This window comes from Biomphalaria glabrata, chromosome 1 (assembly GCF_947242115.1).
Source record: "Biomphalaria glabrata chromosome 1, xgBioGlab47.1, whole genome shotgun sequence".
Classification (NCBI taxonomy): domain Eukaryota; kingdom Metazoa; phylum Mollusca; class Gastropoda; family Planorbidae; genus Biomphalaria; species Biomphalaria glabrata.
This window is the reverse complement of record NC_074711.1, coordinates 68,215,824-68,231,977: the sequence shown is the minus strand read 5'-3', so window position 1 is coordinate 68,231,977 and position 16,154 is coordinate 68,215,824. Positions and strand designations below refer to the sequence as shown.

The window sequence follows — 16,154 nt, the reverse complement described above, 5'->3', positions numbered from 1 at the left end:
CTTTAGGTGTCTACGTTTTTTGTGTCTACATTATGTATCCTACTTTATGTATCCCACTTTATGTGTCCCACTTTATGTGTCCCACTTTATGTGTCCCACTTTATGTATCCCACTTTATGTGTCCCACTTTATGTGTCCCACCACTTTATGTGTCCCACCACTTTATGTGTCCCACTTTATGTGTCAAATATAATGAACATTATATTAAGGCTCTAGATAATTATGTAATACCATTATGAATATTTTCATAGTGTGATAGTAGGTAGTTAGTAAAGCTCCCCATTCAGACCATTCAGATGATGTTCATCTGTTTCTGTGGCCCACGGTTAACGAGGATGTCACATGTGTGATACATTCACTAAAATACATAAATTTTGTTATAGTTGATTTGATGAATATGATCATGTAACCCTCCCACCCCCTTTTGAGTTCGGGGTGTAGGTTTTGGTAGAAGCGCAAAGCTTTATTTGCCCAGTTACTAGGAGGCCATGTGTACATTGAGCCTTACGTTAAATCTCAGTATGAATTTACGGGGTGCTATTTTTTTTTTCTAGACTTATGGCGTCTTTTTTTTTTTTTACAATGTTATTTATAAACTAGTCTCACTATGAGAAGGACAACACATATAAGCACGATAGCGTTTAAAAACAGTTTGATAATTGTTATGTAGAACGTGAAACAGGAGTTGCTTATACAAAGTTCAACAATAAAACACTTGTCTATTCCATAGGCGGCCTTAGAAGTGCGATGGGCTGACGGTGACAACACTCCTCCCCATAAGGCGCGGGAACTGGGACGGTTGCCCCCCTTGCCACCCCCCCTAAGCCCGCCCTGTCTATTGTGTTTCATGGCCAAAATATTCTGACACAAACCGTGGTAAGTATAAGAGAAAAAATAAGTACCTTGTTTACATTCTTGACATCTAAAGTCTACGCCGGCCCTTTCAATCACTCGGAAAGAAACAATAATCTTCTATGTCAGTTTATGAACATTTCGTTAGGAGGACCGTCAGCATTAACGCATTAATTTAATGGGTGAATGTCTGGCTTATTTCCATAATGAGTTGGAGATTCCACAGGAATATTTAAAGGATGTTGACTAAGGAGTACTAGAGCTACAATTCATCCAGCGGTAAAGTGAGAATGTCGTAGAATTTCAGTCTTATATAGACATTATATTTACACAAAAAAAAGCGAAGACCTGAAATTGATAATCTCTCTCTCTCTCCCTCTCTCGCTCTCTCTCTTTGCTTGTCAATATATATATATATATATATATATATATATATATATATATATATATATATATATATATATATATATATATATATGTATGTGTATATATATATATATATATATATATATATATATATATATGTGTGTGTGTGTGTGTGTGTGTGTGTGTGTGTGTGTGTGTGTACACATTATATATTGTATATATTGTATGTAAGTATGTATGTGGACAATTTAAAAAACAAAAGCTTAGAAATAATAAATCAGACGATACACTATGATAAATAACTTATTCTACCTGGTACTACACTTCAGCCAACATCAAGCCGTTCCAATTATCCAGTTTTGAAGACTTTTTCCAAACAGCTTCTGATGAGTTGTTCTAGTTGCAGTAATGTCACGAAACGTGACCTACTTCCACTGATAGGATTCAATAAAATAGAATCAGAAAACAAAACATGAAAAAGAACTAAAACACTGTAACTGAAACTCTTCCAAATAGCTCAACAACAACAACAAAGTATTACAAGAAATAAACAGAATTGGCAGATTTAAATTAACTCTTTGCGCTTCCGATCTGAAGCTTCCTGTAGTTTTGAAAATAAAGCAGCAAGATTTTTTAAAAATAAAAACAAATTAATAAAGTTCGGGTCAAGGTTAATCCAGCTATCCATCTTGGACCTAAGGTCAGCAGCCTCAATATTAATCGAAATCCGATCAAAAACAAAATCTTATTAATGAAGCACGTTCATTTTTAAGGTTAAACTTCTCACATTTATTCATGATATCTCCAACCAATCTATCTCTTTAGTAGACAAAGTACTAAGTAGAAGACAAATAAACAACATTTATTCTCATTTCAGCTATTGCCGCGTTTCATGGTCCTCTCTTGGATTATGATGAGTAACTGTACAAAATAGAAACTCGAAACTATATAAATAACTCTTTCAGAACATTGTCTTTGAAGTCTATTTGTTTGATAACACATTTGAAAACATATCTTGGATATATACAGGGTGGAAAGTTCAAAAGTCTCTTCATGTGTTTTTATTTCCATTCTTATAGGACACACTACTTCCACCGTTAACATCCAAATTTACAATCAGCCCCTGTGCGGCCTCTTCCGTGTAATCTGTTTCCTGGTCCTCATCATCCATGTTCTCCACTATATCGATGGTGCGCATCTTTTTCACATCCTCAGGCCTAAGTTTTAGGACTGCGTTCAGATCCACCTGGTCTCTCATGTCTGTGCCAGAGGTCGTGGGGTCCCGCCTGATACTGCGGTTGTTGCAGGAAGATGGCGTGGCGCTGCTTGGGATGAGCTTACCCTCAGACTTGGTCTGCCCCTTGAGGAGGCTGCCCTCGTTTTTCAGGTAGCTCAGCTTGGCGAAGAAGAAGTAGAAGCAGCTGAACCTGGCCTTGACTTCTTCCCTGAAGTGCTCGTTCAACCAGCAGTAGACAAAAGGGTTGTAGCACGTGCTGCTGATTGCGATCCAGTGGCAGGTAAAGAAGACAAGGGTGTTGTACTGGAACGTCTCCGGCTGGGGGTGAAGGTCTGTCAGTAAATGGTACATGTTCAGCGGCAACCAACAAATGGCGAAAACGACCACGACAGCGATGAGAAGCTTGATGCTCTTTCTCTTAGCCCTGGCCTGAGAGAGCTGCTGGTTAGCCGTCACCGCGCCTACCTGCGTCCTCGCCCAGAGGCTTTGCACGATCCGTCCGTAGGCAACAGCTATTAATGTGAACGGTAGGCAATACTGAAGCCCGAACGTAGAAACGGTTAACACTTTTTCAAACCCAGCCATGGAAGGCGGCTCCTCGAAACGGCACCGGTGGAAGTCTTTCGTGATGAAAAATTTTATCTTTCGAACCTTCATGTACATTCCGTAAGGCAGCGACAGGCAGATGGCAGTCACCCAAATGAGAGCAAGCACGCTTAACGCGCACTTTCGAGTCATCCTCCGCGACAATGGTTTGAGAACCACTCGGTGTCTATCCAAGGCGATGGACGTCAAGGTGTAGGTCGAGACGTAGGAGGTAAGAATCAGTGAGTAGTTCAACATGTAACAAGGGACGTCCCCAAAGGGCCAGTCTTCTAGCATGCTCCGAGCAATGTTAAAAGGCACATTTATAAAGGTCACCAGGAGGTCGCTGACGGCCAAATTGGAGATGAAGAAGTTGGTGGCTGTGTGCAATCGCTTGTTCTTGAAGATCACGTAACAGACTAGCGCGTTGCCGAAGATGCTGATAACACATAGGATGCCGTAAGCGGCCAGCAAGATGACCGTTGCCTTAAGGGGCAAGACTTGCTCTCTCTGAGACTCAATGAAACTGATGTTGATGTTATTGTTTTCGAAATTGACGTTATTGATTTTGAAATTGATACTTGACATAAGTCCTGAGGTGTTGAAGTCATCCAAGCTACTCAAGTCTGTGAAATAAATGAAAAAGTTAATGCATTTTTTTTATATTTTAAAGACATATTAAAAAAATATATATTACTAGTCGACCGGCGGCGTAGCATACGCCGCTATTTTGCAGGGCCGGCCTTAGGCCACTGCAACTATACGACCGCAGTGGGCCCCGCACTTTCATAGGACCCGCGCTAATTCTAGGTGTATAAATTATTAAATTAAACCATTTTATAACTTATAACTTATCTTTTGAAAACTCATACAAATTTATATAAATATAGAGACAAATATTGTCATTTTGGGGTGTCATTCAATATGGAAAACGCCAATCCGACGCCCGATAAAATAGACGGCATTATGCAATACCTGTAATTGTGGAATCTAGTGAAAGAAGCTTCTCGCGCCTAAATCTAATGAAAAAATACTTTAGGTCAACAATTCTCGTAGATAGATTAAAACATTTGGTAATTCTTGCTATTGAGCATGATCTATGTAGGAAACAGAATTCCTATGATATACTCTATGACTTCGCTACACGCAAGGCTCATGTAGTAATTGTGTGCGTAGCAAAGAATGAATAATATGCAAAGACGAATATATTTTCTAATATAAACTCTTAATTTTCAATTATTTTCCGTATCCCTACCCAAACTGGGCCCCGCGAAATCCGTTTCTCATTGGGCTCCACAATGGTTAAGTCCGGCACTGCTATTTAGTGACGGGTGAATACAGAGTATATTACTTGTTCTCTTTCCTTGACTTCTTGGTCACAACGGTTAAGTCCGGCCATGCTATTTAGTGACGGGTGAATATTACTTGTCCTCCCCCCCCCCTCTCTTTTTTTTCGCCTCTAAAATTACGTGTGGTAACTCTAGTCCGTTCGACTTGCAGAAATAAAAGAGTGATCTTTCCATTACTTGCTGTCCAAACTCTTGAGCCATGAAGAGAATTATATATATATATATATATATATATATATATATATATATATATATATATATATATATATATATATATATATATAGATGAGAAAAGAGTCTCGCAATGTTACCAGTGCTTCTAGTTGAACAGAAACTACTGAAATAATTAACTAGTAGGTCGCCACGTGAATTAATCTCTCGAAAAATAAGCAAAGTGTTCCGTTAAATACTCCGAATATTTGGGGTGTTCGGCTAAGGAAAAAGTTTATCTATCTATCTATCTATCTATCTATCTATCTATCTATCTATCCATCTATCTATTATCTATCTATCTATCTATCTATCTATCTATCTATCCATCTATCTATTATCTATCTATCTATCTATCTATCTATCTATCCATCCATCCATCCATCCATCCATCCATCCATCCATCCATCCATCTATCCATCTATCTATCTATCTATCTATCTATCTATCTATCTATCTATCTATCTATCTATCTATTTATCTATCTATCTATCTATCTATCTATCTATCTATCTATCTATCTATCTATCTATCTATGTATTTCTGTCTGTCTGTCTGTCAATCTGCCTGTCTATCGATCGATCAATTGATCTATTAATCAATCGCTCTATAAAGCATGGTAAAGAAGAGCAAACAATTGTTCAGTTTCAACTATAGATGTAAAACAAACTTTAAGGAGCTACCTAACTATGTCAATGTGGCCTTCACTTTTACATTTTGTCGAGAGGAAAAAAAAAAGATTTTCTGGTTTAAACAACATTGTGTAGATCAGTTTTTCCCAAAGTGTGGGTACGCGTACCCCCAGGGGTAGGTAAGAGTTTCAATGGAGTATGCGTTGCACATAGTTAACTAGGCACATTTTTAAAAATACCCATTTAATTTATAAATTAGAATAAAATACCATAGGTTTATTTTCTTTTTATTATTTATTTTAAGTTTTTACAAACTCAGATACGGCGCTAGCTTACATTTTAAGAAAAAGTTCTACAAAGATCTGGATAGAGATGTTATAGCCTCCGTCGATATGCCCACTTTTTTCAACGTAAAAACTATGTTTCCCTTTTTGAAAGAGTGTATTTGATTGTCTCTAACGCATGCAAAAAATAAACTCACTATTGACAAACTTAATTGTGATAGAGTAATTATTATTTTTTGTCTATGCAGGCCTGCAAAACAAAACAAAAAAACATTTTTATTGTTATTAAAATAAATCCTTTTTTCGGGGGGCGAGGGGTTCTAGGCGTTACGAAAATTCTAGAAGGGGTACGCATAGGTCAAAAGTTTGGGAAACCCTGATGTAGATCAATGTTTCCTAAATCGTATTCTCCAGGAAGAGTCCTGATTCATGTTCCACGAACTATCGACGTAATTAACTAGTAAACCTACACATTAATCAATGACATGAAATACAAACAAAATGTATTCTATTAGCCCTTCTGGGTAACGTAAAAAAAGGTTCTATAAAAATAGTAGTGTGAACATAGAACTTATCTCAAGGATTCTGAGTCGAATGAAGTGATTTCTTGCCAAGTTTGTCTGAAGATGACCACAACATTTTGTAACAATGTTTTCGTTCAGCTTCTTACAACTTCATGGTGCAAAGCAGGATTTTTCACATTAAAAGGCTTAGCGCCACAGCTGATTTTAGAATTCAGTTTACCTATAGCGTATTCGTACCTAAGAAGTTATGCTCATCAACAACTTAAGTCATTAGATACTTTTTTTTTAATATATATTATACGTTTGAACATGAAAATAATTAATAATGCTAATTTTTTTATACTGTTTAATTATTATTGTTTCATTTTAAACGAAATAATCCATCCTTAGAAATAAGTAAAGTGTTCCACTAAATTCTACTAATGTGTAAAGTGTTCCGTTGAAGAAAAAAGGATAAACACTGGTATATATGTACGGTTTTTCAGTTCAGACAAGACTGTCTAGAAGTACAAGTTTTATGGTAGCATTACAGTGTTTTAAAAACCAAAGGATAACATGTTAAAATGTCTTTTCATTAAGATCATATTAAATAGCCGCAACAATAGATGTTCTCAGCACTTCTTTGATTCGAACTACCGATTCTATGTGCATGGTAGGAAAAAAGAAACAAACTCGGGTTGGGATTAGCGTTGAACAAGCCAGTGTTAAAGGAAGGATTAAGGCCTGCACCCGAACGTTCAAAAGGAAGGGTTTATATACTTTGTTTCCCATTTCCATCTAGAAGTGTATGCCATTTAAAACATTTATTTGATTACGTTCTCTTGTAAATACAATGTAACAAAACCATGGTTTTTCCTGTTCAAATTGCTTAAAACCCACATTTACCAATTTCAAAAATGAAAGCAATGGAGTGACAGAAATTTTTAGAAAAATGTTGAAAATTTTTTTTTTTATTTTTTTTTAAAGAACTAAATTCCAGTGACAGCCTCCCCCCTCTCCACCAACTTAAAAAAATGTAACAAGGAACGAAATATCGCGTCAAATGAAAGGAAGGAACAAGGAACAAAATATCGCGTCAAATGAAAGGAAGGAACAAGACAGAATATCACGTCAAACAAGCTCACTTTTCATATCAAGAAATACTTTTCTGATTTAATCTTTAGCTGGCATTGACTTGACCTCCGGGGCAAAGTTTTCATCAATTATGGAATAAGGTTAAAAGGTCTGTTCCAATACACTATACACGTCTTGTTTCTCACTGATCTTAGCTTTTTATTCTGGTCTAGACGGACAGTCTTAGCTATACACACATATACATATATATATCAGCTAAGTGTCCGCCTGGCCTCCAGTCACTAAGATTAACAAGTTACTTTTATGAAAGAACCTCCAACGCTTTCCAAATCCTGTAAGAACCAATCAATCTTTTTGAAAGCACGAGCTCTCAAGAGAAGACAACAGAAAAAATGGATGAGATTATCCTCTAGTATTGAAATGTGTAGTTAAGAAAATAGACTCAACATGTAGCTGACGGGTAGAAAGTCGTTGTCACATTCAAGATTTTAAAATTGTGTATACGTTTTAGCGTTAATGGGTCGAATTTTTGTGTGGTTTGTCTGTCCGTCCTTCAGTCCTGTTTAGATCTCGTAAACTAGAAAAGATATTGATAATCCGGCATCATATTTTAGACCTTTCAAAGCTCTGCTGCAACGGCTACTTTTTTGTTTTCTGAAAACGAACATTTTAATTTTTAAAATCAACTATGCAAGCAGTTTTTTCATTTAAAAAAATACACCATTTTTTTCAATTATTCACTATTAATAGTAACAAACACGGGAGGCTATTTGATAAGGGAGAAGACAATTTACCATATTTTTATTACATTTATGCAAATGTTTTTAGATTTTTTGTATTGCTAAGTTATAGTGCATCCTATAATCCAACCAATCTATTTAGAATGCATATAAGTGGAAAATAATTTAAAACAACAATTAATAAGTAGTTTGAATTCTTATCGCGCAAACTGCAGAGTTTCATGATTCCAAAGGAACACTGAACTAAAAGCAGGGTTGAATTTTTTTATTAAGTGTCTTTTTTTTTTCTCTTGAGGCTTTGAATAAGAGATTGACCTTTTACATAACAATTAGATCAATTAGACAATCATTATATAACATTAGTTAGGCCAGGTTCATATTGAACTTCACCTTCACTTTCGACAAAATTTGAACACTTGATGAAAGTTCTGCATTTGCATATTATGTCGTAATAGAAATAGACAAGCGTAAGTCAAGAGCACAGCAAATGTAACGCGGGAAATCATGCAAGCAACAGACGACATTCTCCTTAGTTGATAGCAGTACATTAGAGCCAGTTAGTTTGATTTCAACCTAACATTAAATAGTCTTCAAAAAATAATTGATTTTTTAAATTAAGTTCTCTTTAACACGCAGCAGAAATGTATTTAAAATCAGAAATGCATCAGATGTTGGCCGATGACACTTAACCTGTAAGTCAGCTTCACATACTAAAAGATGCCGTTATAAGTTTGGTTTTTTGACAATGAAAAATAAACTCCTCAGACCAGTGACGCATATGTTTGAACATGGTTAGGTTTGATGTACTGATCAAACTAAATAACAAGTTGATAATAATTGTTTTTCTCAATGTTTGTGATATATTGCGAAGGTCTTTTGTTTTGCCCATTCGGGAAGCTTGCAGTATCATAAATGAGGTCAAAGAGCAAAAACTTGCTCCGCCTATTTGATGACTGAATGGGGATACAAAAGAATGTGATCTATAATTTGGAACATTGCATCTAGATCGAGTTAGTGACCCAACAGTAACCCAACAGTCTGGTGTTTTCTACTTTTGTGTAGGTAAAATAAAAATTGGTTTTTCTTCTGTCATCCTTGATTGAAAGAGTTGAAATGGGTCATAGAGAAATGAGAGTTTATGAGAGAAAAGAATGAAGACTTCAAAAAAAATGAGGCTGATAACTTTGATGGATTTGATTAAGACTTTAATACAAAGGAACAGCACGCAAAGGGAAATGAAAAACAATAGCAAAATGAGAAAAAAAAACATAAAAAAACAACTTTAAAGGCAAGAAACAAATCTGATGACATCAAACAAATGTGAGTTTTTAAATCATCAGGCTTTTCAAGGAGGTTTTTTTTTTAATTTAGATAATAGAAACTCCCGTTCAACAAGCCCATACACGCTAACACAAATACATCATAATTAAACATACAAGCACTTACACATATGAGGGAGTATGTTCACAATTGTATGTGTGGAAATATTTTTTTGTTCAATAAATACAGACGCGAGCCAGACAGCCAAGAAATGTATAAACTATTGAATTCCAACTTTTTTGTTTTTGAAACCAATATAGTCACTTTCCATGATCCTATTTTTCCACCACAGAGATTGAATTTATAGAGTATGGTGTAAGTACTATTAAGTATCATACATAAAACACTGAACCATAATCTCCAAATGCAAAAACTAAATTTAATAAAATACTCTGAAAGACACAAAGATAAAGGCACATTCCTCGTCCCATATGCTAGGACAAATTTGTACAATTACTCCTTCTTCCCTAGTGCTATTAGAGCATGGAATGGGTTGCCTGAGCTAGTGACCAGTGACTTGGCAGAATTTAAGTCATTGACTAAATGCATGACGCGTAGGACGTAATCATCTTCTTTTTGAAGTAATGTCTGTATTATATAAGATAAGATAAGTATACATGTATATAGATAAAATACATTCCTATTTAATGTTCAGATAATATAGAAGACTAAACTTACATGTTAAATTTTTCATAATTAAATTTAAATTTAAAAGAGAGAAAAAAATAAAAAATAGGGCAGTATGGGGTCGATCCCACGACGTTATTGGCACGACGTTCTTACCAACTGAGCTAACCGGCCATACACCTAATGCGTCCGTTTAGATCTATAAATGATCAGAACTTCTTCCCACATAGCATCAAAATGTAATATAATGAACAATGAAATGTGTTGTTATGCAGTACAAGATTTTAATGCCAAATTTAGCTCGATAGGACAATCCACAGATGCAAAATTAATTATTCAAATATTTTGCCTTTGAACGTGACGAAAGTGTGCGCACCGGTGCACTGATAGAAAGGGAAGGGGAGGATGGAAGAAATCCCTAACAAACATGTCAGTTTCCAAGCTCGCTTCCCCAGGGGCCATTTATGACTGACCCCGCACAGCTGATGTGGAACAGGGAAGAAATATGGGGGAGGTTCCCGGTCTGATCGACCTTCGGCCTAGCCTTTATGCCGAGCAGTTCAGGTAGGCTTCCATTGGCCTAGTCTTTCAAGAGTCAACCTTTACGACAATGACGATGAAAAAGAATGTTTCTACTATGTCTGCTGCTAAATATTTTCTGCAGTACGTTTTGTCATTTTAGTTTCTTTTTTTGGTTGAGAATAGTTTTGTCTCATGCCGTCAGTGTGTCTTATTACTCTCAATGTGTTGTCTGACTTTTGACTGAACCTGCTGGAAATTTTTTTATGTCATCATTGTTTTCCTTTATAATGTTATGTTATTTACTTGGATTAATTAGCACTATCAGGCACGATCTCAAGACATTTTTAGTATTGACAAACGAATTATTTTAGCTGCGAGTGCTTTTGTTGTCTCTCTCTCCTTAGACGAAACGTTTTAAGCAATAACTTTATAATTTCTTCCACAACAAACTAGATTGCAGTTGGTTTCAATATTCATTTAATGAAACGCTATACTGATAGGTAAAAAGCTTATAGCAGCGTTTTCCTGTGCTCCTCGGAGCCCTAGTGTTGCGCGAAACATGAAAACTATTGGAATAATTAAAATTAACTAGTGAGACACCACGTTTGTTGTTTTTTTTACCTTTTCCTTTACCTATCCCGTAGTCTGTTGGACCGTTGTGGTACGAAGTAAGATTTGTCAAGAGTCTTTCTCCATTCCTGTCTGTCTTTTATCTTAGAACCTCTTTCAATGGCAGAAGTTCCATTCTTTTATGTTGTCTTCCCATCGCTTTCTCATCCGCTTCTTCTTCTTTTTCCTGGTACTATTCCCTGAAGGAAGGTCTTTGCGAACCCCGAAGACCTTCTAAAATGGCCATAGATTTTTAGCTTGCGTTTTTTTTTACGATAGTTAGCAGGCCATCGTGGGAATTGCTAGGGAATTCTTTTCTTTTTCCAATTTGGACCCAGAAAAGCTAAGTCTCATTAAATATGACCACATTTGTTGTACCAAGAAACAGACATTGAAATTTCTGTCTAAGAATGTAGCAGTAGGTTTACTTCTCTGGGATTCAAACCCTATGTCCACCAAAACTTTTATAACTTAGGCAATACAAATAGGTCAAGGGAGTATTTAATCAATGTCTACAAATATGAGAGAAAATGTTTTAAATGTATATTTAAACTTCACAGAAAAAGTTATATGGTTGGGTTTTGGATTCGTCTAGAAATCTATATAATTCAAAATAAAGGTATCTAAAATTGTAGACATCTTTGTTTCTTAAGTGCATTCTTTCTGGAGTGAGTCACGTGCTCTATTAACTTTTTTTTTCTATCGTCTGCTAAACTAGACAAACGTTTGAAACTTGAACGTTGAACTTTGCCTCCATTCTACTATTTTCTTTAGCTGTTTTTTTTTTATTTTTTTGTCCCAGGTTATAAACAAGAGTTCAATAGGACAACGTCGTCTAGTCCAAGGGAATTTGTTTACCCAGGGCTGTGCCAAGGATGTTGTCCTCCCCAAATCTCGTGCCATCTAGTTCAAAAAGAGCGAACGAGAGTTTTTGTGTTCATTTTAAGACGTGCCCATATCAGGTGCCATTTCACTTTTCATTAAACGTCTGTTGATTGTTTTTTTCTCGTCATTTCGTGACATCGCCTGGCAAGAGGCTCATTACTCGACTTTTTTTTTCTTTGTAGAGCAGCCACACACAACTGGAGCTTATTCAATAACCATTTTTTTTTCTAACATGCCTTTTGTAACCTGAATATATGCCTTGTAAATGGATAGCTGTTAGCCCATATATACATTTAGAATGAAATATTTTTAAAGATGCTTCTTAAGACTTGTTACCCAAAAAGCGGCATCTGCTAACTCTGTCAGTACTTTAATTCTGCTCTTAATTCATACCATATATAACTCGCTTCATAAAACCTATTGTTATGTTTTGATATGTGGGCATATAGACTGCAAAGAGACTGGCTGTTTTCATCTCATCACTGTTCCTGACTGTTCATCACTGTTCCTGACTGTTCATAACTGTTCCTGACTGTTCATCACTGTTCCTGACTGTTCATCACTGTTCCTGACTGTTCATAACTGTTCCTGACTGTTCATCACTGTTCCTGATTGTTCATAACTGTTCCTGACTGTTCATAACTGTTCCTGACTGTTCATAACTGTTCCTGATTGTTCATAACTGTTCCTGACTGTTCATAACTGTTCCTGACTGTTCATAACTGTTCCTGACTGTTCATAACTGTTCCTGATTGTTCATAACTGTTCCTGACTGTTCATAACTGTTCCTGACTGTTCATAACTGTTCCTGACTGTTCATAACTGTTCCTGACTGTTCCTGATTGTTCCTGACTGTTCATGAGATGAAAATGACTAAACGTTTTTATTTTGTTTTTTTTTCTAGATTGAACTGTTTCATTTTGTTTGTTATAAGATTGTGCTCCTTCTTTGAGTATTACATTCAAAATATTAACATTATTGCTTAAACCAGTGTTTCCCAAACTGTGTTCCTAGACATCCTAGTGGCTCCGAGAGGCTTAAATAGACATTCCACGAACTAGTGAACTAATGAACTCGTAGGCCGCCAGGTGAATTGATCTCTCGACAAATAAGCAAAGTGTTTCGCTAAATACTCCGAATATGTGGGGTGTTTGGTTAAGGAAAAAAGTCTGTCTATCTGTCAATCTGCCTGTCTGTCTATCGATCTATCTATTAATCTATTAATCAATCGATCTATCGTTTTAATATAAAGTATTGTTCTTAAGATAATTGACACTTATATTATGTTTATTAATCACTGTTAATAACAAATTTTGGTCTGGTCAAATGTATCAATGTGTTCAAATCAAGAGCATACTTTGATTTAAAACTTACACCCTAACATGAGTATTTCTATGTTCTACGATCTCTTCCAGATTACCCCTTTTCCTAATTAGCTTTCCTGCGAGTCATCGCCCCGACGCTTGGAATGTTGACATGGAATGACATAAAAATCAGGCCATTATCTATGGGAACATGCTGCATACGTCAGTGGGAAGATGAATGTTAGGGGGAAAAAATACATTCAATAAGATGAAGAAAATCTCTGACACTCTTGGCGCTAAGACGACAATCAAAGGGAGGTAATGATTGAATAATGTCCCATTATATGACTGTAAATGAAGCTTTTATTTTCCTATCTGGCCAGGAAGGTGACAGCACGTGATCTGATTGACCTTAATCACGTGCTGCCCCTACTTAACACATGCTCCGTCAGTGTACGCACGAAGAACTCATAAAACTGGAACAGCAAAGGAATAAAACATAGTGTTAACATGCTGTTGGATGTTATGGCCATACAGAACAGAATTTTTGTTACAGTATTTCACATATATTAGGCAAAACATCTTGAGAAATTTTCACTATGTCATAAACAGTTTTAGTGGGTATACAAGTCTTTTTTTTTTTTTGTTCTATCACACATTCTTTCAGTTAGTCTACCAGTCTGTTTTTTCGTCTGTCAGTCTCAGCCTCTCCCTCTCATTCTCTCAGTCTCAGCCTCTCCCTCTCATTCTTTCAGTCTACCAGTCTGTTTGTGTCTGTGAGTCGCTGTCTCACCCAATCAACCTTTCAGTTGGTATGCTTCTCATTAGGTCTTAAAGGTTTGTGTATGTCCCGTGTGTCTTTCAATCGGTATCTTCTGTCTGCTTCTCTCTCTCTCTCTCTCTCTCTCTTTCTTTCTCTCTCTTGTGTTTGGGCCTCCAAAATTCTTTCAAATTGTATTTCTATCTCTCTGATCCTTATGAATCTAGCCAAAGGTTGTTGTTTTTCTTTATTATACATACACCTCTCTTTACTCGCTCATTCTCTGAGCGTCTCTCTCCTCTTACTCTCAGTGAGCTTCTCTCTCTCTCTCTCTCTCTCTCTCTCTCTCTCCACTCTCACATTTTGTGAGCGAATCTCTTTTTACACAATTCTATTAATAGAAACAATGAAGTCACGATTAAAAAAAGGGAAGGAACTCATGTACTATCTACTCTACACTCTCTAACCAAGATGTACATTTTGTTACCAAACAAGTACAAGTCTAACAAAATATAAAATACGCTAAAACTTTTTTTTTTTTGAAAGATAAAACTATTGTTTGCACTTACACGTTGATTGTATTTTGATTTGAAATATTTTGTACAAGGTGAAATCAAGCGAAATTATGTTATTTGGGTCAGTAACTAACAGCCTGAGACAGAGTGCCTTGATAGGAGCTCTGTAACAATATAACGGTATGAAAATGTATACATCCATTGCTTATATTATTATTATTTACGCAATTTACGATGCAAATTTAGTAGTTGAGAAACCGAATACGCTGAGAGAGAGGGTGGGTGGGAGAGTCTTACATCGCTCTAGAAGACCCCTAGCAGTTTCCCATGCTGACAACCTACTGCACGCCACTGGGGAACTGAATGGTAGATAGTTTCTCCTCTACAACCTTGGTACTCTAGTGCTGTTTATGTTTATTTCTTTGTTCAGCTATCAATCAACTTAGTCATCGCTCAAAACTTGACAAGAGAAAATAATGGTGTGCAAAGGAATTCAATACAGAAATAAAACTTCAATCTTCCATGTCAGAGTTTGCAGTCCGTGGGTAGTTGATGTAAAGGTCATCTGTTTTTTTTTTTTTTTTTTTTGTTGATCTGCTTCAGCATCATCAAGCCATCGCATCTATGGTCTGCCTTTGGGTCGCATTGGAGGAAAAACTATATATTATATATTAGCAAGCTTTTTGGTGTATTCGGTGTACAGACTAAAGGAATTGTGGATAAACAGATAAGCAATGTGTCTTTTCAAAGATATATGATTGTTTCTGAACACTTTTAGAACTGTACATTCAAGTTCTCTAATCTCTTCCGTTAGTCCCTTTATGAAGTCGGCAATATCAAAGTGAGGTATATCGTGAACATCTCCAATAACTATTTTTGCTATTCTGTTCTTTGAAACTCTTGCCTATTGTAGAATCTCTATAGTTTGTCACATTTCTTTACCAAGCTAACATGGACACCGCACAGCTTTTTGTCTTTACTTGAGTGTTTGTGTTGTATATTTGTACTGAAGGTTTTGAACTCTTTGAGCTGTACATGTGATGTTCCTAATTGAACGACTCTCATTTGTGATTCTAATGTTGTCCGTCTCGATGCACTTGACTGTCACATCTTGATACCATTCTAATGACAAGTGCCCGCAGGTGATGGGTGAGAACAAAGAATAGCATTGTTTCCCTTTGACCTGAACAGTTCTATCATTTCTTGATCTGTTCTATCACTAGACATGCAAATCCGATTCTTCGTCCAGGAGTCTTGACAGAAAAGAAAAAAAAACAAAAGGAAGCAGAAAACAAGAAAAATGTTTTTGTTTTTGTTTTGTTTTTATTGAGAGTTTCAAAGAGATCACGAGATCTTGGACTTGATCATGTGACCGAGGGACTTTAGTTTTGGAATAGTGCGGTTAGGTATTATGCATGAGATTTTAAATAGTCTCTTGCGGTATCATTATACTTTGTATAGTAGGAGTAATTACTTTTCGTTGTTTCAGTTTATGATCAAAAATGTATACTTCTGAAGTTATATAGGTAGGTTTGTCAATGAATATTTTATATATATAATTTAAAAAAAGATATGTTTGTCTTATAGAATAAATAGTTCTTCGGGCTCAAAATGCGTTGTGGAAGCTTTTTCTGTTTTCTAAATGATTCCCCTTCTGAAACTTAATATTGTTTGCTCTGAAGTAAAATCCATTTTTAAAAAAGTAATAAGGGCAGTGCATGTGAGCCACAGTCCGATCTCCAAAATCACATCTGATTGT

At 36.1% G+C, this 16,154-nt stretch overlaps 1 protein-coding gene across 1 annotated transcript in view; it reads right to left on the bottom strand.

Annotated features, from left to right (window-relative positions):
* Nucleotides 1–1,386: 1,386 nt before the first annotated feature.
* Nucleotides 1,387–16,154, bottom strand: part of LOC106069311 (G-protein coupled receptor 83-like) — a 92,545-nt gene continuing 77,777 nt past the window's right edge. Inside the window, exon 3 of the mRNA XM_056010199.1 lies at nt 1,387–3,666. Coding sequence (XP_055866174.1) covers nt 2,270–3,666 — 1,397 coding nt within the window. The 3' untranslated portion in view covers nt 1,387–2,269. The remainder of the gene's footprint in view (nt 3,667–16,154) is intronic.